A 22,363-nucleotide genomic window follows, 5' to 3' on the forward strand; every position below is an offset into this window, starting at 1 on the left:
GTGTCTGTTTTTATGCCAGTACCATGCTGTCTTGGTGATCACAGCTTTGTAGTAAAGCTTGAAATCAGGTAACGTGATGCTCCCAGTTTTATTTTTGTTTTTTCAGCATTTCCTTAGCGATTCGGGGTTTCTTCTGATTCCATACAAATTTTAGGATTATTTTTTTAATTTAAATTCAATTAGCCAACTTATGGTACATCATTAGTTCCAGATGTAGTGTTTAGTAATTTATCAGTTGTGTATAGCACCCTGTGTTCATCATATCACGTACTCTCCTTAATGCCCATCACCCAATTCCCCCATCTGTCCCCACCCACCTGCCCTCCAGCAGCCAAGTTCTTAAGATTGGTTAAAATCAATACTGTAAGAGATGGAGGGATTTGGTTCTTTAGGCTTTTGAAATACTTTCTCCTAAGTCTTCATTGCTTTACTAATATTGCTTGGTAAAATAAATTTTATGACAGAATTTTATAATTCTAAACAATACACCAAATTCTCAGTTAAGGAACCCAAGTCATTATATTATATTTATTTCAATATTAAATTTTTATGAAGATTCCTTTAGTTTTTTCAGCTATTGACATACTGGATAAGGACAATTCATCCCTGAAAACAAAAATCCAGAAAAGTATAAAATGATTTTCAAAGTCCTGATATTATTTTAGTTTCTATTTTATCTCTATCTTTGGGCAAAGATGATAGATTTTTTGGGGGGGGCGGGGGAAATTAACTACAAAATTGGATAATAAAGGTTCAGAAATGATTATAGGACAATATTACTTCTTAGGTAACAGTATGAAGAAATATTCATTTAAAATCCCCATACCCATTGTTCCCAATTACCTCAAATTTCCTCCTTCTATAACAAGAGATGTATCATTTTACTATTTTAAAATAATGTTTTTGTTCAGTGATCTCAGGACATGTAGAGATTGATATTTTTGTGTGTTTGCTTTATGTGGGCACATAAATTAGGGAAAAAGCTGACTGTTCTCTGTGAGTGTGTTTCAGTGTATTTTGTTTTATTTATACCATCCTGTGAGTGTATATAGATATGTGTATACATATGTGAGTATATAAATTAATTTCAATTTGTCAATATTCAAAGATCTCTTGGAAAATATCTCATAATCTTTCTTTACCTTATCACTGTGGTCATTGTCAAAAAGAGTGGTTTATATATTGCAACACTTGCTATCACATTAGCATTGAAAGAAAACCATGCAATGAGAGTTTGACAGCCTGCGTTTCTAAGAACTCTAAACTGCTCTACATAGATGATGAAGAAGAAATGGTAAGATTTCAAATGTTTCCAGATTTTATTAAAAACTTACCAGTTAATATTATATTGTAGAGCTCATCCATATTTTTGCATTGTAGTTTATTTATTTTAAAATCTGTTAATATTCCACAGTTTGATTCTATGATATTCTATTTATATTTTTATCCCTTTAATGTACACTCAATAATTTTCAGTCTTGCTTTTCATAGAACCATCTTTCTATAAATGCTGTTTTGCCTGAAATAACTTTCTATTTAATTTCACTATACAACAAGGAAACTAGACATATGATTGTACAAATTGATCACAAAGTAGCTAGAACCACATAATTGCAAATCAGATCATGGGAATAGAAGTTTGGAGCTTTTATCAGTCCTGCCAATTTTAATACCATGAAATATCTTCACTTACTTTTGGACTTTATATGAATGGAATCATTCAGCATACATTTTTATGTATGTCTCCTTTCACTCTCATATATTTGTAATCCTCTATATTTTCACATTTGTCTATAGTTTGTGAATTTTCACTGCTGTCTAGTATGAATATGATATTTTAAATCTATTCTCAGGAATTCATTCCTTTTTAGTGTGTGTATTATGAATTATTATTTTGTGAAAAGACTTTTCTATATCATTTTTCACGTATTATGTTTAAAATGATATATATTTAAATAAATACATATTTATATATAATATATAACTGCACAGTAGATAATATATTATATTTAGGCATATTGTATTTATCATAAAAGAATAATGATGCAGAAATATAACATTATAATTATACATAATTATAATACATTTTCTTCTAAGCATTGTAATGAAATTACACAGACATAGGTATGTGTGTATGTCAATTTATTACATTATTCCAACATTTTTCTATATTATTGTGTAAATACACCTTTTATCAAGTAGTCCATTTATCTAAAACTCAGTTGTCTCAGAAAAATTAAAATAACTTCTGATGGTTATATAACAGTATCATTTTTCTGGGGTATTAATTATTTGACTAATCTCTTCTGTGAGAGCGAGAAGTGCTCAAGTGTGTCTCTTGCTCTTTTCTCCTAGACAGTGTCTACTTTTCCCTTTTTAATAGTCTCTGTCATATTTTAGATATGAACTCTTTTTGGAATTCTTAAAATGCAATAGATTTTTGACTCTGTGACTCACATTTTTACTCTCAAATTGGAGTCTTTTAATGACCAAAATTTATTAATGCTACTGTAGTTCAATTTATTACTTTGGGTATTGGTGATTATTTTGGACCAATTTCAGAAATTAGTCAAAGTTCATGAGTGTAGCTTCCTATATTGCTTTCTAGGATTTACTTTTTTAAAAATTTCTTTATTTTTTAACTTTTAGTCAGAGTTTATGGTTCAGTAGAAATTTATTTTTTGTGATGTTATATTTGTGATTCTGTGAGATAAAAGTGAAGGTTATACTTTCCTATATCATTGTTTAATTGATTGAGTATAATTTATAGCAAAGTAGATCTTTTCTTCACAAACTATTTGTATATATATAGATACATAAGTAAATATATAAGTTCTAATCTGCTTTATAAATATATATTTGTATAACTATATAGATCATTATATATACATCAATCACATTCTACACAATCTATCATAACCCACAGCACATTCAGTAAAATGGAGAGCCTTACCTTCCTCTATGTCCCTTTAATGTGTCCCATTTATACTATAATAGTCTTAAATATTTCTCCACTTAAACTGAGAATCACATGGGTATTCTAATTTTGTTTCAACTGATAATTTTGCTTTAAATATCAATTTAGAAAACACAAAAGGTGAAGGAAAGTCCTTTAGACCTAATGATAGTTTTAGTCTTTTTTTTTTTTTTAAGATTTTATTAATTTGACACAGAGAGAGAGTACAAGTAGGGGTAGTGGCAAGCAAAGGGAGAGGGAGAAGCAGGCTCCCCGCAGAGCAGGGAGCCTGATGTGGGGCTCAATCCCAGGACACCAGAATCATGACCTGAGTTAAAGTGGACACTTGACTGACTGAGCCACACAGGCACCCCAGTTTTAGTCTTTCTTTTGTTATCTCTTTTGTCCTGATGATCCAAGATTCCTTCTTTTATCATAATTTCTGTTTAGGTAATTCCTTTTAGCAGTTCTTTTAGAGTGGGTCTGATGGTGACACATTTTCTTGGTTTTCCTTTATTGCAGAATGTCTTTATTTCCCCTGCATTCCTGAGTGATATTTTTGTTGGATTGTCAATGGTTTTTGATTGGAATGATACACTTGGCGTCTAAATATTTTTGTCTTTCTAGCATTTTTTAAACTATTATTATGCTCAGTTAGCCAACATACGGTACATCATTCATTTTTGATATAGTGTTCAGGGATTCATTAGTTGCGTATAACACCCAGTGCTCATGTTCCATTACTTAGACGGGAGAGAAAAAAGTTTTGGGAGTTTTGTCTGTACCCATTGGTGTCTGTGGTTTGCTCACCAGTCTGGGACATGGGAGTGAAAAAGAAATTCCAGGTCTCTCCCTGCCATGTCATTTCTTAGGTTTGGAGTTTTGTCAGCTTTCTCACCACCTGTCTGAATGTTCTTATGTTGTATATAAATATCCAGTGGTTTTAGCTCTATTTGGTGGGAGGAATAGGAATAAGTATATTCTCTCTATCTTTCTAAAGAGGAAGTCTTGTATGTAGTGGTTTTATTTGAATTTTCCTATGAATAATAGTGTTAAGCATAATTTAAAAAATAACACTGAGCATCTTTTCCTTCACTCATTTGGAATTTTATAGTTTACACTTTGGTTTTGTCGGCTTTGGCCAGCAAACCCTGAGGCAGCAAGTGAAAAGATTACTCCAGACACTTAAGTAGGAGAAAGAAGAGGGTGAGGGGACCAGATGCTGTAGTGGCCACACTCTGTCTTCATTTTTATTATGCATGCTATTGTTAACATCAAAGAATCAAGATTAGAAATGAATGTGAAATCTCAGTAACTAGGGCAGACTACTTGGCATCATGTTATTAGAACTATTTGCACTGTGACTTGCAGGCAGAGTAGGTGACCACTAAGGATTTATGCCTAACCTAAGTTAAGCATTTGCCCCCTGGGAGATTGCTTTGAGCCACAACTAGGATCTTGCTATTTTCAGCCCAGAAACTTCAAAGGAGGCCCAGTTTTTGTGTCACTCCTTCTTTGCTTTTCAACTAGCCTCTCTCAAGGAGAATTGTTTATTATATCTTCGCTAGCCAGGTATTGTGAATTCCCACAGGTTTATGATCAATTTGGAGCATTTTTTTTGTATTGTAGTGTAGGGTATGTAATTATTAATATTATTTGATACTCAGTTATTACACAACGTTTGTTGGAAGACTCCACTGAATGACTTTGCATCACTATTGAAATTTATTCACTATATGCGTGTTCTCTTCTAGGATTTTGATGGTTTCCTGTCTCATGTTTAGTTCTTTCATCTGTTTTGAATTTATTTTGTGTATGGTGGAAGAAAATGGTCCAGTTTCATTCTTTTGCACATTGCTATTCAGTTTTCCCAAAACCATTTGTTGAAGAGACTGTCTTTTCCCTCCCCCCTTCATTGGACATTCTTTCTTGCTGTTGAAGAGTAGTTAACCATATGATTAAATGTAGGTCCACTTCTAGGTTTTCTGTTCTGTTCCATTGATCTGTGTCTATTTTGTGCTAGTACCATACTTTCTTAATCACAATTGCTTTGTCTTAAAGACTGGAATTGTGATGCCTCTAGCTTTGTTTATTTTCTTCAAGATTGCTTTGGCTATTTAGGGTCTTTTGTAGTTCCATACAAATTTTAAGATTATTTGTTCCAGTTCTGTGAAAAATGTTCTTGTTATTTTGATAGGGACTGCATTGGATGTGTAGATTGCTTTGAGTAGTTTAGACATTTTAACAATACTTGTTCTTGCAATCCATGATTTCAATTTCTTTTTTTTTAAGGATTTATTTATTTATTTATTTATTTATTTATTTATAGAATATGAGTGGTGCAGTGGGAGCAGAAGGAGAGGGAGAGAGAGAATCTCAAGTAGACTCTGTGCTGAGTGTGGAGCCTGATGTGGGGATTGCTCTTATGACTCTAAGATCGTGACCTGAGTCAAAATCAAGAGTCAGCGACTTAACCAACTGAGTCACCCAGGAGCGTCTGTTTTTCCATTTCTTTGTTTCATCTTCAGGTTCTTTCATCAGCATTTTATAGTTTTCAAAGTGCAGATCTTTTACCTCTTTGGATAGGCTTATTCCTAGGTATCTTAAGGGTTTTGGTATAATTGTAATTGGGACTGATTGCTTGATTTCTCCTTCTTCTGCTTCATTATTTTGGTGTGTAGAAATGCAATAGATTTCTGTTCATTGATTTTGCATCTTGTGACTCTACTGTAAATTTATCAGTTCTAGCATTTTTTTGGTGGAGTCTTTTGGGTTTTCTCTATAGAGTATCATGTCATCTACAAATAGTGAAAGTTTGGATTCTTCCTTGCTAATTGGGTGCCTTTTATTTCTTTTTGCTGTCTGATTGCTGCAACTAGGCCTTTCAGTACTATGTTGAATAACAGGTATGAGTGGACATCCCTATCTTATTCCTGACCATAGAAGAAATGCTCTCAGTTTTTTCCCTATTGAGGATGATATTAGCTGTGGGTTTTTTGTATATGACCTTTATGATGTTGAATTATGTCCCTTCTATCCAGACTTTGTTGAGGGTGGTTTTTATTATTATTATGAATGAATGTTTTACTTTGTCAAAGCTTTCTCTGCATCTGTTGAGAGGGTCATATGGTTCTTATCCTTTTTTTAAATAATGTGGTTTATCAAGTTTGTTGATTTGCAAATACTGAACCAGCCTGGCAGTCCAGGAATAAATCCTACTTGACCATGGTGAGTCGTTCTTTTAATGTACTGTTGGATAGGATAGGCTAGTATTTTGTTGAGAATTTTTATATCCATGTTCATCAGGGATATTGGTTTGTAGTGCTTTTCTTCAGTGGAGCCCTCATATGGTTTTAGAATCAGGGTAATGCTGGCCTTATAGAATGAGTTTGGATGTTTCCTTCCATTTCCATCTTTGTGTGTATTTTGAGAATAATAGGTATCAACTCTTCTTTAAATGTTTGGTGGACTTTTGTTTGTTAGGAGATTTTTTGACTATTGATTCAAAATCTTTGTTGGTTATCATTCTGTTCAGGTTTTCAGTTTTTTTCCTGCTTCAGTTTTGGTAGTTTGTATGTTTCTAGGCATTTATACCTTTCTTCCAGTTTGTCCAACTTGTTGGCATACAATTTCTCATAATATTTTCTTACAACTGTTTGTATTTCTGTTATAGTTGCTGTGATCTCTCCTTCTTATTTGTGATTTTATTTATTTGGGTCTTTTCTCTTTTCTTTTTGATAAGCCTGGTTAGCAGTTTATCAATTTTAGTATTTTTTTTTCAGAGAACCAGCTCCTGGGTTTCTTTTCTTTCTTTCTTTTTTTTTTTAAAGATTTTATTTATTTATTTGACAGACAGAGATCACAAGTAGGCAGAGAGGCAGGAAGAGAGAGAGAGGAAGGGAAGCAGGCTCCCTGCTGAGCAGAGAGCCCTATGTGGGGCTCAATCCCAGGACCCTGAGCCGAAGGCAGAGGCTTAACCCACTGAGCCACCCAGGTGCTCCAAGGGAAGGGATTTTAAATCTCCAACTATACTCATTGAATTGTTAGGTTATCCTTCTAATTCTGTCAATTTCTACTTCATGCTTTTGAGGGTTCTTTTGTTAGGTGAATAATGTATATTTATAATAGTTCTCTTTATCCTTTAACATTTTGATAAAAAATATTCTGATAATACTTCTTGCTTTAACAGCTACTTTGTCTGATATTAGAATAGCCATTTCTTCTCACTTATGGTTATTGTTTTAGGTTTTCCCATAAATAATTATCTCCCATAAATAATTTCACCTATTTGTGCCTTTAAATCTAAAGTGTGTCTACTGTAGATAGCATATAGATGGATCTTATTTTTTAAATTCAGAGTGACAATTTCTACCTTCTAATTGCAATATTTATTTCATTCATATTAATGTAGTTATTTGTACACTTGAATTTAGGTCTATCATTCTGCTCTGTATTCTATGCATATGTCTTATTTTCTTCTTCCACCTTAATTGACATCTTTTGTATTAAACACATATTATTTTAGTGTTCCATTTTAATGCCTCTGTTGATGTCTTAGCTATATTTTTAAATTATTTTCTTAGTCATTCCTCTAAGTATAATAAATATATCTTCTGTTTGCTTTTATTGATATGTACTTTACACATAACATTGCATGTATATATTGCAATATGATTACTATGGTAATATTAATGAACACCTTTCTCATGTCACATATTTATCATTTATGTTTTGTGTTGAAAACAGTTAAGATTTATTCTCTTTGTGGCTTTGAAGTTTATAATACAGTAATGCTGACTATAATCACTATGTTGTACATACGGTCAGCAAAACTCACTCATCTTCAAGTTGTGACTTTGTACACTTAAACAACATCTTCCCAGTTTCCCCACATCTTAGGCCCAGGTAAACAACACTTGACTGTGTTTTTATCAGTTGATTTTTTTTAGATTCCACATTTAAGTAAGATCACATAGTATTTGTGTATTTCTGTCTGACTTATGTCACTTAATATAATGCCTTCAGAGTCCATCCATTTGTCAGAAATGGCAAGATTTCCTTTTATCTCATGGCTGAGTAACATTCGTATATATGTGAGATATATATATTAATCATACCTTCTTAACCCTTTATCTGTTGGCAGACCTTAGGTTGTTTCATTTTTTGACTATTGTAAGTAACGTAATGAGCATGGCTGTGCAGATATTTACTTCAGATACTGACTTCAGTTCCTTTTAATATATACCCAAGAGTGAGATTACTGGATTATATGATAATTCTATTTTTAATATTCTTTGAAAATTAAATGAATTTCCACTGTGGTTGTACCAATGTACATTCCTACCAAAAGTCTTCCTTTTCCTCACATTCTACCAATATTAGTTATCTTTTCTCTTTTTGATAAAAGCCATTCTAACAGATGTGAGGTGATAATCTCATTGCTTTATACTCACTGATTTGCATTTCCCTGATGAATTGTGTGGTTGAGCACCTCTTCATATACCTATTGGCCATTTGTATATCTTCAGAAAAATGTCTACTCAGGTCCTTTGTCCATGTTTAAAATTGGATTATTTTATTTTTTATTATAGTGTTGTATGAGTTCTTTATGTATTTTGGAACTTAGTCCCTTATCAGATAAATGGTTTGCAATTACATTCTCCTAGTCTATATGTTGTCTTTTCTTTCTTTTTTTTTTTGACTGTTTCTTTTACTGTGCAGAAACTATTTAATGTAATGTCATATTTTTTGTTTATGTTTTTGCTTTGTTTATTTATTTTTTGTTTTGTTTACACTTTTATTTTATGCTTATGTTTTTGGTGACTTATCCTAGACATCATTATCTAAACCATTGTCAATGATATTTTTCCTTTTGCTTATACCAGTGATTTTACACTTTCATATATTTTTATGTTATTAATTTGTGTGGGTTTTTGTTGTTGTTTTGTTGCTTGAAGAAATCCCTTTAGCATTTCTGTAGACTAGATCTAGTGCTTATATATTCCTTAGATGCACAGTTTTAACAGACACCAGTGGAGTCATGCTGTTGCAATCCTGTGATTGACACCCAAGTCCAGAGTTGAAATTTGATCCACCATCCCCTGAGATGGTGGGAAAGTCTTTATTTCTCTTTTATTTCTGAATGATAGCTTTGGGGAGTAAGACATTCTTGGTTGACAGTTATTTCTTTTTTCCTTTGATCACTTTGAAAATATCATACCAACTTCTTGGGAAGTGGCAGAGTTAGAAGTTCCTAAGCTCAATTCATCTCATGGGTAAAACTAGTTAACACTCATATCAGTGTAAATAACCTAGACAATGACCCAAAGACTTGCAGAACAGACTGTCCACAGAAGAGTTTAGAGAAGAGGCTACATCCAAGAAGGTAGGAAGTCCAAAGATGTAGGCAGGACCTAAGCAGACTTGCATGACTGTTCGTGGGAAGAAGCACTGCCATAGGTATGGAGAGAGAAGAAACAAACCTTCATACAGAGCACTCCAGGTATGGGGAACCCACTTAGGGAAAAAGAATCCCATAACATTGGCTTCAAAAACCAAAGGGGTCTTATTTTTGTGGGGATTAAGACATGAAACTTTAAAATGAGTAATCCTATCTCTGAGAGAGCCTGGGGGCTATAGAAAACTCAGTCTCTACCCCTAGAGACAGCACAACAAACAACATGACTGAGATACACCATAGAAGCATCAGATTAAAAAAACACCTAGCGTATACAAGAAGTTTTATATACTAATTTCAGAGCATGTGGGGGAGGGCAGGGATCTTCAAAGGAACAAAGGAGATGGCCAGCAGCATTTCCCTGCCCTGATCCCTGGCATAGAGACAAGGAACCAGTGCTGCACCAATGCTCTCCACCTAGCTTGCTAACACTATGCATCACCCTGTATTCCCAACAGTCATGGCTCCTCCAGCCAGGTTCCTGTTCCAGGTATCTTTCTACCTGAGCAAAACTTGCTGACACTGTGTGTCCTGCCCTATGTTCTCCTGGGAACCTACTATCTCCAACATATCCTTGTCCAGAGCTCAGGCAAAGCTGTACCACAAGCCTGGGAGTATCCAAGAAGCCCCAACAGGGGCCAGTACCATTCTAAAGGATTTCTGCCCTGGGGAAGAGGAGAAGATAACCACATGCAGTAGTCCAACTGCAGCCCCAGCAGAGAGTTGGGGTAGATACATGGTCTGACTGCAGGCCCTAAACATTAATGAAAGCTTCTATGGGAGAATAGAAAAGCTTCTATAGGAGAACACAGGGAGAATGGCCTGCTATTTGTATGGTGCTGCATCTTTGGAAATGTCTGGTCTGACTCAACTCAAGTCCAAAGAGGCCCTAAATGGGACCAAACCCATTCCCCAACAGACAATGACCACTGCAGATGACAGGACTCAAGGTAAAAGTAGATCAGCCACAACAGCACGGCTCATACAACACACACAGGCGACACCCTTGGAATGCCTGGATCCACTGAACAAGGGACATTATATAGCAAGGCACTACAGGAACTCTTCTTCATAAAGCTGTTATTTTTAAGAGCAGGAGATATAGCTGACTTTCCTAATACACAGAAAAAGACACAGAGTTAGACAGAATATCAGCAAGGAAACAGTGGCTTTGAATGACACACTGGAATAGATGGTTTTAATAGATATATTCAGAACATTCTACCCTATTAGGGCAGAATACACATTCTTTTCAAGTGCACATGGAACATTATCCAGAATAGGTCAGAAAACAGCTCTCAGCACATTAAAAAAGATTGAAGTCATACCAGGCATCTTTTTCTGATCACAATACCGTGAAACTAGAAATCAACCACAAGAAAAAATCTGGAATGAACACAAATACATGAAAGTTTAAATTCATGCTACTAAACAATGAATGGGTCAACTGAGAAATCAAGGGGACATTTAAAAAATACATAGAGACAAAGGAAATTCAAAACACATTATTTAAGGGGGGGGGAAGTTATAGTAATACAGACCTACTTCAAGAAGCAAAAAAAAAAAAAAAATCTCAAATAAAAAAACAAACTTTACACTTAAAGGAGCTAGAAAAAGAACAGACTAAACCCAAAACCAGCAGAAAGGAGGAAATAATAAAGATTAGAGCACATACAAATGATAGAGGGACACCTGGATGGCTCAGTTGGTTGAGCATCCAACTCTTGATTTTGGCTTGGCTCATGATTTCGGGGTTGTAAAATCAAGCCCTGCATTGGGCTCTAGTCACTTAGCATAGAAGTCTGTACTTCCAAACATGTGCTGAAGCCAGCTAGTACTGGTTTCTGAACACCAATTATGCATGTCTTTTTCAACACTGTGTTCATGATCTCACATTGGTGACTTGAAATAAACCATTCATGGTGACTTTGCACCACAAATATCAACAAATGCTAAAAAAAAAATAATGTTTTCATCCCTTCTCCAGTATGCCCAATTACCAGCACAAGGTTGTATCTATTCATGGTACAGACCAATACAGTGATACAATGATGACTTCAAATAACCTTACTTTTTAAAGAAATAGAGAAACGTGCACACAAACACACACACACACACACTCTCTCTCTCTCTCTTAGACTTGCCCACATATTTACTATTTCTATTGACCTTTATTCCTTCCTGTGGATCTATGTTACCATCTAGTGTTACAAACTTTTAGCTTGAAAAACATTTTTGAAGAACAGGTCTGCTAAGAAGAAATTCAGTTAGGTTTTATGCATGTTGTTAGGTCCTTACTCACCTTCTTTTTTTGAAAGACTGTTTTGCTGAATCTAGAATTCTTGTTTGACAAGTTTATTTGTTTTGTTTCACTTTCTTTTAGGGTTACTTTGGTTTATATTTTGTTGTTGTTGTTTTGTTTTGTTTTGTTTCCAGGACTTTGAGCTCCTTGGTTTTGACCTTCCCTGTCTTTTACTCTTTATAGTTTCTGGTGAGAACTCCTCTATTAATCCTATTATTCGTTGTAATTAAATGTAATCAGTAGTTTTTTGCTACTTCCAAGATCATCTTTTTTTGCTTGCTTTTTATCTTATTTTTTAATCATGCTAAAATAATAGAAAATTTACCATATTACCCATTTATTTAACAAATAAACTTTTTTTCTGAGAGCAGTTTTAGGTTCACAGCAAAACTGAGATATGGCATAGAGATTTCCTATATACTCCTATAGTCTATACGTGCATGGCTTCTCCTATTATCTATAACCCCAACCAGAGTAGTGCATTTGCTACAACTGATGAATGTACATTGACACATCTTTATTACTGAAAGAACATAGTTTAAATTAAAATTTTCCCTTGATCTTGTACATTTTATGAATTTAGAGATATGTATAAAGACATATTTTTATAGAATGGTTTCACGGGCCTAAAAATCCTCTGTCCTTCCCCTATTAATTCTTCCCTTCCTTCTAAGCCTTGGCAACCACTGACCTTTTTACTGTTTCCATTTCCATAGTTTCATGTTTTCTGGGATGTTGTATAGTTGGAATCACACAACATCTCACGTCTTATCCATTACATTTAATATACATGTTAACATTTTACAGCATGCATCTTTTTTTTTTTTTTAAAGATTTTATTTATTTATTTGACAGACAGAGATCACAAGCAGGCAGAGAGACAGGCAGGGAGAGAGGAGGAGGCAGGCTCGCTGCTGAGCAGAGAGCCCGATGTGGGGCTCGATCCCAGGACCCTGGGATCATGACCTGAGCCAAAGGCAGAGGCTTAAACCACTGAGCCACCCAGGCACCCCTACAGCATGCATCTTAACCAACTTTATTCATAGTCTGGGAGTGCTAACTGTATTCACATTGTTGTCCAACAGACCTCTAGAACTTTTACCTTTTAAAACTGAAACTTCATACTCCTCCACTTTCCCCTCAAACCTTATTAATCATCATTCTACTTTCTATCAGTTTCAATATTTAGATATTTCATACAATGTAATAGTACACTCTTTTGCGTATAACTGGTTTTTTTTTCACTTAGCATATTTTTCTGGGGTTTCATCCATGTTGTAGATGTGACAGGATTTCCTTCCTCTTCAAGGCTAATATTACACTGTTGTATGTAATATAAAATAACCATATTTTCTTAATCCTTTTACACATCAGTGGACATGTGGCCTGCTTCTACCACTTAGCTCTTGTAAATAATGCTGCAGTGAGCATGAGTGTAAAGATAATTCTTTATGATCTTGCTTTCAATTTTTTAGACATTTTCCTATATGTAAGATTGCTGATTCATATGATAATTCTATTCTTAATTTTTTGAAGAAGTTCTATAATGTTTTCATAATGGCTGACTGATTTTCATTCCCAAGAACAGTGCAACCATGTCTACTTCCTCATAGGAGGTTTTGTTTTTTGACAATATCCATCCTGAGGAATATGAGGTGATACCTCATTATGGTTTTGATTATCATTTCTCTGATAATTGGTTATATTGAATATCATTATATATTTTTTTTGACCATTTGTATATTTTCAATGTCTATTCCATTTCTTTGCCCATTTTTAATTGGATTATTTGTTTTTTGTTGTTGTTACTAGTGACATAGAATTCCTTATATTTTTGGATATGAATCTTTGTTTTGATATATAATTTGCAGGCATTTTTTCCCCACTCTATCTTTTCATTCTGTTGATCAGTCCCTTTGATGCCCAGAAATATTTTAATTTTATGTAGTCCATTTGTTTACAATGGCATTTTCCTTGTGGTCTGTGCTTTTAGTGTCATATCCAAGAAGTCATTGGCAAATACAGTTTTATTTACTTTCCGTCCATGTTTTCTTCAAGGAACTTTATAGTTTTACACCTTGTGTTTAAGTCTTTAGTCCATTTATTTATTTATTTATTTATTTAAAAGATTATTTATTTATTTATTTATTTATTTATTTGACAGAGAGAGAGAGCAGGCAGAGAGGCAGGTAGAGAGAGAGGAGGAAGCAGGCTCCCTGCTGAGCAGAGAGCCCGATGCGGGGCTTGATCCCAGGACCCTGAGATCATGACCTGAGCCGAAGGCAGCGGCTTAACCCACTGAGCCACCCAGGCGCCCCTCTTTAGTCCATTTAAAGTTAACTTTAGTATATGGTATAAATGTAAGCATCCAACTTCATTCTTGTGCTTGTGGATAGTAAGTTTTCCAGCACATTTGTGAAAGATACTGTCCTTTTCCTATTGAATGGTCTGGTACCCTCATAAAAAATGATTAGACCATACATACACAGGTTTTTGTCTGGATATATTTTGAAGTTGTTTCCATGGGGGATTTAGAGTATGGGGCTTTCTATTCCTGCATCTCTTTGATGTTACACCCTCTCTAGTCTGAAAGAGTGTGTAGGGCAGATATGGATTCTGTGGTAAATAATGTGGTCCACGGCTGCTGGATGTGGAAGACATATCATCTATTCCCTGATTTTCACACTGACTTAAGTCACCTCATAACCTACCCTCTTCCCTCTAGATTATTTCTTTGTGTTTACAAGTCTTCTTCAGTCATGTCAGTATGAAGTTTTGAGATGTGGATTTCTATGTGGTCATTCTGTTATTAGTTTACTCACTCCTGGGGTCCATACATATTTTTTAATGACATTTAAGGAGTTGTTCATTCATTGTGATTTAAGACTGTTTTCTGTCCTTTTTTGTCTCTCTTGTCTTCTCAGATTATACTTAGACCTATGCTAGTTTTCCTGATACTATTAAAATTCTCAGAACCTTGCTAATTTTTTTCTCATTTTTCCCTCTCTTTCTCTGGGATGAGTAAATTCTGCTACTCCATCCTCCATTTCATCATTTTTTTCTACTGCATCTCAAGTTTTCCCTAGAGTAAACAGTGCATTTATAATTTCAGGTATGTATTCATAAACTAAGGATTTCTCTGTGGTCTATTCATATAGTTTTATTTCTCTACTGATATTTCCTACTTGTTATTTGGTACCATATTATCATTTAATAATTTGATCATAGTTATCTTTATAATTTACATTTATTCATAAATATTACTTTAATATACTTTTTTTTTTCTAGCAAATCTAACATCTTTTCCCAGTAAGAGTTTCTATTAACCTTGTTTTCACTTAGCATACAGACCTATACTTTCTATGCATGTTTTAAACCTTTTGGGTGGACATTTTGAAAATATAGTTTAGGAAACATGCATTGTATTTCATTTTTCTTAGTTTTTTTTTTTGAACTTGTATAACTTTTTTTTTTTCATTATATGTGTCTTTTTTTTTTAATTTTTTTATTTTTTCAGCATAACAGTATTCATTGTTTTTGTACCACACCCAGTGCTCCATGCAATCCGTGCCCTCTCTAATACCAACCACCTGGTTCCCCCAATCTCCCACACCCCTGCCCCTTCAAAACCCTTAGATTGTTTTTCAGAGTCCATAGTCTCTCATGGTTCACCTCCCCTTCCAATTTCCCTCAACTCCCTTCTCCTCTCCATCTCCCCTTGTCCTCCATGCTATTTGTTATGCTCCACAAATAAGTGAAACCATATGATAATTGACTCTCTCTGCTTGACTTATTTCACTCAGCATAATCTCTTCCAGTCCCGTCCATGTTGCTACAAAACTTGGGGATTCATCCTTTCTTTCTTTCTTTTTTTTTTTTTTTTCAGCTTTATAAACATATATTTTTATCCCCAGGGGTACAGGTCTGCGAATCGCAAGGTTTACACACTTCACAACACTCACCATAGCACATACCCTCCCCGATATCCATAACCCCACCCCCTCTCCCAACCCCCTCCCCCCATCAACCCTCAGTTTGTTTTGTGAGATTAAGAGTCACTTATGGTTTGTCTCCCTCCCAATCCCATCTTGTTTCATTTACTCTTCTCCTACCCCCTCGACCCCCCATGTTGCATCTCCTCTCCCTCATATCAGGGAGATCATATGATAGTTGTCTTTCTCCGATTGACTTATTTCGCTAAGCATGATACCCTCTAGTTCCATCCACGTCGTCGCAAATGGCAAGATTTCATTTCTTTTGATGGCTGCATAGTATTCCATTGTGTATATATACCACTTCTTCTTTATCCATTCGTCTGTAGATGGACATCTAGGTTCTTTCCATAGTTTGGCTATTGTAGACATTGCTGCTATAAACATTCAGGTGCATGTGCCCCTTCGGATCACTATGTTTGTATCTTTAGGGTAAATACCTAGCAGTGCAATTGCAGGGTCATAGGGTAGTTCTATTTTCAACATTTTGAGGAACCTCCATGCTGTTTTCCAGAGTGGTTGCACCAGCTTGCATTCCCACCAACAGTGTAGGAGGGTTCCCCTTTCTCCGCATCCTCGCCAGCATCTGTCATTTCCTGACTTGTTAATTTTAGCCATTCTGACTGGTGTGAGGTGATATCTCATGGTGGTTTTGATTTGTATTTCCCTGATGCCGAGTGATATGGAGCACTTTTTCATGTGTCTGTTGGCCATCTGGATGTCTTCTTTGCAGAAATGTCTGTTCATGTCCTCTGCCCATTTCTTGATTGGATTATTTGTTCTTTGGGTGTTGAGTTTGCTAAGTTCTTTATAGATTTTGGACACTAGTCCTTTATCTGATATGTCATTTGCAAATATCTTCTCCCATTCTGTCAGTTGTCTTTTGTTTTTTTTAACTGTTTCCTTTGCTGTGCAAAAGCTTTTGATCTTGATAAAATCCCAAAAGTTCATTTTTGCCCTTGCTTCCCTTGCCTTTGGTGATGTTCCTAGGAAGATGTTGCTGCGGCTGACGTCGAAGAGGTTGCTGCCTGTGTTCTCCTCGAGGATTTTGATGGATTCCTTTCTCACATTGAGATCCTTCATCCATTTTGAGTCTATTTTCATGTGTGGTGTAAGGAAATGGTCCAATTTCATTTTTCTGCATGTGGCTGTCCAATTTTCCCAACACCATTTATTGAAGAGGCTGTCTTCTTTCCATTGGACATTCGTTCCTGCTTTGTCGAAGATGAGTTGACCATAGAGTTGAGGGTCCATTTCTGGGCTCTCTATTCTGTTCCATTGATCTATGTGTCTGTTTTTGTGCCAGTACCATGGTGTCTTGATGATGACAGCTTTGTAATAGAGCTTGAAGTCAGGAATTGTGATGCCACCAACTTTGGCTTTCTTTTTCAATATTCCTTTGGCTATTCGAGGTCTTTTCTGGTTCCATATAAATTTTAGGATTATTTGTTCCATTTCTTTGAAAAAAATGGATGGTACTTTGATAGGAATTGCATTAAATGTGTAGATTGCTTTAGGTAGCATAGATATTTTCACAATATTTATTCTTCCAATCCAGGAGCATGGAACATTTTTCCATTTCTTTGTGTCTTCCTCAATTTCTTTCATGAGTACTTTATAGTTTTCTGAGTAAAGATTCTTAGTCTCTTTGGTTAGGTTTATTCCTAGGTATCTTATAGTTTTGGGTGCAATTGTAAATGGGATGGACTCCTTAATTTCTCTTTCTTCTGTCTTGTTGTTGGTGTAGAGAAATGCAACTGATTTCTGTGCATTGATTTTATATCCTGACACTTTACTGAATTCCTGTTCTAGCAGTTTTGGAGTGGAGTCTTTTGGGTTTTCCACATAGAGTATCATATCATCTGCAAAGAGTGATAGTTTGACTTCTTCTTTGCCGATTTGGATGCCTTTAATTTCCTTTTGTTGTCTGATTGCTGAGGCTAGGACTTCTAGTACTATGTTAAATAGCAGTGGTGATAACGGACATCCCTGCCGTATTCCTGACCTTAGCGGAAAAGCTTTCAGTTTTTCTCCATTGAGAATGATATTTGCGGTGGGTTTTTCATAGATGGCTTTGATAATATTGAGGTATGTGCTGTCTATCCCTACACTTTGAAGAGTTTTGATCAGGAAGGGATGCTGTACTTTGTCAAATGCTTTTTCAGCATCTATGGAGAGTATCATATGGTTCTTGTTCTTTCTTTTATTAATGTGTTGTATCACATTGATTGATTTGCGGATGTTGAACCAGCCTTGCAGCCCTGGAATAAATCCCACTTGGTCGTGGTGAATAATCCTTTTAATGTACTGTTGAATCCTATTGGCTAGTATTTTGGCGAGAATTTTTGCATCTGTGTTCATCAAGGATATTGGTCTGTAGTTCTCTTTTTGGGATCCTTGTCTGGTTTTGGGATCAAGGTGATGCTGGCCTCATAAAATGAGTTTGGAAGTTTTCCTTCTATTGCTATTTTTAGGAACAGTTTCAGGAGAATAGGAATTAGTTCTTCTTTAAATGTTTGGTAGAATTCCCCCAGGAAGCCGTCTGGCCCTGGGCTTTTGTTTGTTTGGAGATTTTTGATGACTGTTTCAATCTCCTTACTGGTTATGGGTCTGTTGAGGCTTTCTATTTCTTCCTGGTTCAGTTGTGGTAGTTTATATGTCTCTAGGAATGCATCCATTTCTTCCAGATTGTCAAATTTGTTGGCGTAGAGTTGCTCATAGTATGTTCTTATAATTGTCTGTATTTCTTTGATGTTCGTTGTGATCTCTCCTCTTTCATTCATGATTTTATTTATTTGGGTCCTCTCTCTTTTCTTTTTGATAAGTCTGGCCAGGGGTTTATCAATCTTATTAATTCTTTCAAAGAACCAGCTCCTAGTTTCGTTGATTTGTTCTATTGTTTTTTTGGTTTCTATTTCATTGATTTCTGCTCTGATCTTTATGATTTCTCTTCTCCTGCTGGGTTTAGGGTTTCTTTCTTGTTCTTTCTCCAGCTCCTTTAGGTGTAGGGTTAGGTTGTGTACCTGAGACCTTTCTTGTTTCTTGAGAAAGGCTTGTACTGCTATATATTTTCCTCTCAGGACTGCCTTTGTTGTGTCCCACAGATTCTGAACCGTTGTGTTTTCATTATCATTTGTTTCCATAAATTTTTTCAATTCTTCTTTGATTTCCTGGTTGACCCATTCATTCTTTAGAAGGATGCTGTTTAGTCTCCATGTATTTGGGTTCTTTCCAAATTTCCTCTTGTGATTGAGTTCTAGCTTTAGAGCATTGTGGTCTGAAAATATGCAGGGAATGATCCCAATCTTTTGATACCTGTTGAGACTTGATTTAGGACCAAGAATGTGATCTATTCTGGAGAATGTTCCATGTGCACTAGAGAAGAATGTGTATTCTGTTGCTTTGGGATGAAATGTTCTGAATATATCTGTGATGTCCATCTGGTCCAGTGTGTCATTTAAGGCCTTGATTTCCTTGTTGATCTTTTGCTTGGATGATCTGTCCATTTCAGTGAGGGGAGTGTTAAAGTCCCCTACTATTATTGTATTCTTGTCGATGTGTTTCTTTGATTTTGTTATTAATTGGTTTCTATAGTTGGCTGCTCCCACGTTAGGGGCATAGATATTTAAAATTGTTAGATCTTCTTGTTGGACAGTTCCTTTGAGTATGATATAGTGTCCTTCCTCATCTCTTATTATAATCTTTGGCTTAAAATCTAATTGATCTGATATAAGGATTGCCACTCCTGCTTTCTTCTGATGTCCATTAGCATGGTAAATTCTTTTCCACCCCCTCACTTTAAACCTGGAGGTGTCTTCGGGTGTAAGATGAGTTTCTTGTAGGCAACATATAGATGGTTTTTGTTTTTTTATCCATTCTGATACCCTGTGTCTTTTGATTGGGGCATTTAGCCCATTAACATTCAGGGTAAGTATTGAGAGATATGAATTTAGTGCCATTGTATTGCCTGTAAGGTGACTGTTATTGTATATTGTCTCTGTTCCTTTCTGATCTACTACTTTGAGGGTCTCTCTTTGCTTAGAGGACCCCTTTCAATATTTCCTGTAGAGCTGGTTTGGTATTTGCAAATTCTTTCAGTTTTTGTTTGTCCTGGAAGCTTTTAATCTCTCCGTCTATTTTCAATGATAGCCTAGCTGGATATAGTATTCTTGGCTGCATGTTTTTCTCATTTAGTACTCTGAATATATCATGCCAGCTCTTTCTGGCCTGCCAGGTCTCTGTGGATAAGTCTGCTGCCAATCTAATATTTTTACCATTGTACATTACAGACTTCTTTTCCCGGGCTGCTTTCAGGATCTTTTCTTTGTCACTAAGACTTGTCAATTTTACTATTAGGTGACGGGGTGTAGACCTATTCTTATTGATTTTGAGGGGGGTTCTCTGAACCTCCTGGATTTTGATGCTTGTTCCCTTTGCCATATTGGGGAAATTCTCTCCAATAATTCTCTCCAATATACCTTCTGCTCCCCTCTCTGTTTCCTCTTCTTCTGGAATCCCAATTATTCTAATGTTGTTTCGTCTTATGGTGTCACTTATCTCTCGAATTCTCCCCTCGTGGTCCAGTAGCTGTTTGTCCCTCTTTTGCTCAGCTTCTTTATTCCCTGTCATTTGGTCTTCTATATTGCTAATTCTTTCTTCTGCCTCATTTATCCTAGCAGTGAGAGCCTCCATTTTTGATTGCACCTCATTAATAGCTTTTTTTATTTCAACTTGGTTAGATTTTAGTTCTTTTATTTCTCCAGAAAGGGCTTTTATATCTCCCGAGAGGGTTGCTTTAATATCTTCCATGCCTTTTTCAAGCCCGGCTAGAACCTTGAGAATCATCATTCTGAACTCTATATCTGACATATTACCAATGTCTGTATTGATTAGGTCCCTAGCCTTTGGTATTGCCTCTTGTTCTTATTTTGTTGTGAATTTTTCCGCCTTGTCATTTTGTCCAGATAAGAGTTTATGAAGGAGCAAGTAAAATACTAAAAGGGTGGCAACAACCCCAGGAAAATATGCTTTAGCCAAATCAGAAGAGATCCTGAATTGTGAGGGGGGAGAAAGGGGATAAAAAGGGGTTCAGAAAGAAAGAAAAAAAAAACTATTAAAAAAAAGAAAGCATATAAAGAAAAAATATAAAAAGAGGAAAAAATTATATATATTAGATAAACTATTTAAAAAACGTTAAAAAAAGAAAACAGTAAAAGTTAAAAAAAATTTAGCAGAAGAAGAGAAAAAGAAAAAAAAATTGAAAAAGAAAAAAAAATTAAATTAACTGCAAGGCTAAAAAATCATGGGGAGAAAGCCATGAGTTCCGTGCTTTGCTTTCTTCTCCTGTGGAATTCTGCCGTTCTCCTTGGTAGGTGAACTTGGTCCTGGCTGGGTTTCCCATAGATCTTCTGGGGGAGGGGCCCGTTGTAGTGATTCTCAAGCGTCTTTGCCCCAGGCGGAGTTGCACCACCCTTACCCGGGGCCGCGCTGAGTCATCCGCTCGGGTTCGCTTTCGGGAGCTTTTGTTCCCTGAGCGCTTTCCGTAGAGTCCGGAGGACGGGAATAAAGATGGCGGCCTCCCGGTCTCCGGCCCAGAGGAGCCGAGAGCCCGGGGCCCCACTCCTCAGTGTGCCCTCAGAGAACAGCGCCAAATGACTCCCGTCACCCTGGCCTCCGGCCGCGCTCCGAGCTGACCGAGCCTGCGACCGGTTCAAGGCAACCCCGAGCTGAGAGTCACTCCTCGGCTCTGTCTCTGCAGCCGGCTTCCCCGTTCTAATACCGGTAAGCTCTGCGACACTGAGACACCCCCGATCCTTCTGCGACCCTGCGGGACCTGAGGCCGCGCTTACCCCGCCTGGGCTTCACCCCAGTTAAGCCTCTGGAGCGATGTCCCTCAGCGGAACAGACTTTTAAAAGTCCTGATTTTGCTCCGTTGCTCTGCCGCTCGCCGGGAGCCGGCCCCTGCCCCCGCGGTCTATCTTCTCGTCGCTTTGGATTCACTTCTCCGCCAGTCCTACCTCGCAGAAAGTGGTTGATTTTCTGTTTCTGGAATTGCTGTTCTTCTTCTCTTCAATCTCCCGTTGGATTTGTAGGTGTTTGCAATCTTTAGATAAGCTATTTAGCTGATCTCCCGCTACCCGAAGTAGTCTCAGCCTGCTACTTCTCCGCCATCTTGACTCCTCCCCCCTGAACTTGTATAACTTTTACCATAGAATCTTCTCTTCTGAATTGCCTCCTGATATGTCTGCTCAGTTTTCCCACATTGTTTGTTTTTATTTTCTAGCCTATATTCCCGGGCATTGCCCTTGGTGATTTTGTAGCTTAGATGTCAATCATTAATTTTTTAAAAAAGGCTGTATTCAAATACTGCAAATCAGTAGGGTTTCTGCTCTCTGCCATGTAATGTGTGTGTATGAGAGCGTGTGGGTGTGTGTGTGTGAGGGAAGTGCTCATAACTTTATTATCATTTCTCAATTCTCCTTAAGCTTTCAGGTTTCACTTTTAACTGGGTTTATCCGGCTCTCCTCTACATGTGGGCACATTTTTTTTTTTTTCCATCAACCAGGAGTTTATAGAGAGCTAATGTCCTCTCTTCTGGTGTACTTTCACTTTCAATATCGTCCCCTTATATTTTTGGGAGGCCTCCACCTCAGATT

General features: G+C 36.3%; 1 protein-coding gene across 1 annotated transcript in view; it reads left to right on the plus strand.

Annotated features, from left to right (window-relative positions):
* Nucleotides 1-549: 549 nt before the first annotated feature.
* The window catches only part of LOC125106962 (NKG2-C type II integral membrane protein-like), a 44,421-nt gene continuing 22,607 nt past the window's right edge, over nt 550-22,363 (plus strand). Inside the window, exons 1-2 of the mRNA XM_047741524.1 lie at nt 550-631; nt 1,146-1,294. Of these exons, the coding sequence (XP_047597480.1) occupies nt 550-631; nt 1,146-1,294 (231 nt within the window). The remainder of the gene's footprint in view (nt 632-1,145; nt 1,295-22,363) is intronic.

Source organism: Lutra lutra, chromosome 8 (genome assembly GCF_902655055.1).
Source record: "Lutra lutra chromosome 8, mLutLut1.2, whole genome shotgun sequence".
NCBI classification, from domain to species: domain Eukaryota; kingdom Metazoa; phylum Chordata; class Mammalia; order Carnivora; family Mustelidae; genus Lutra; species Lutra lutra.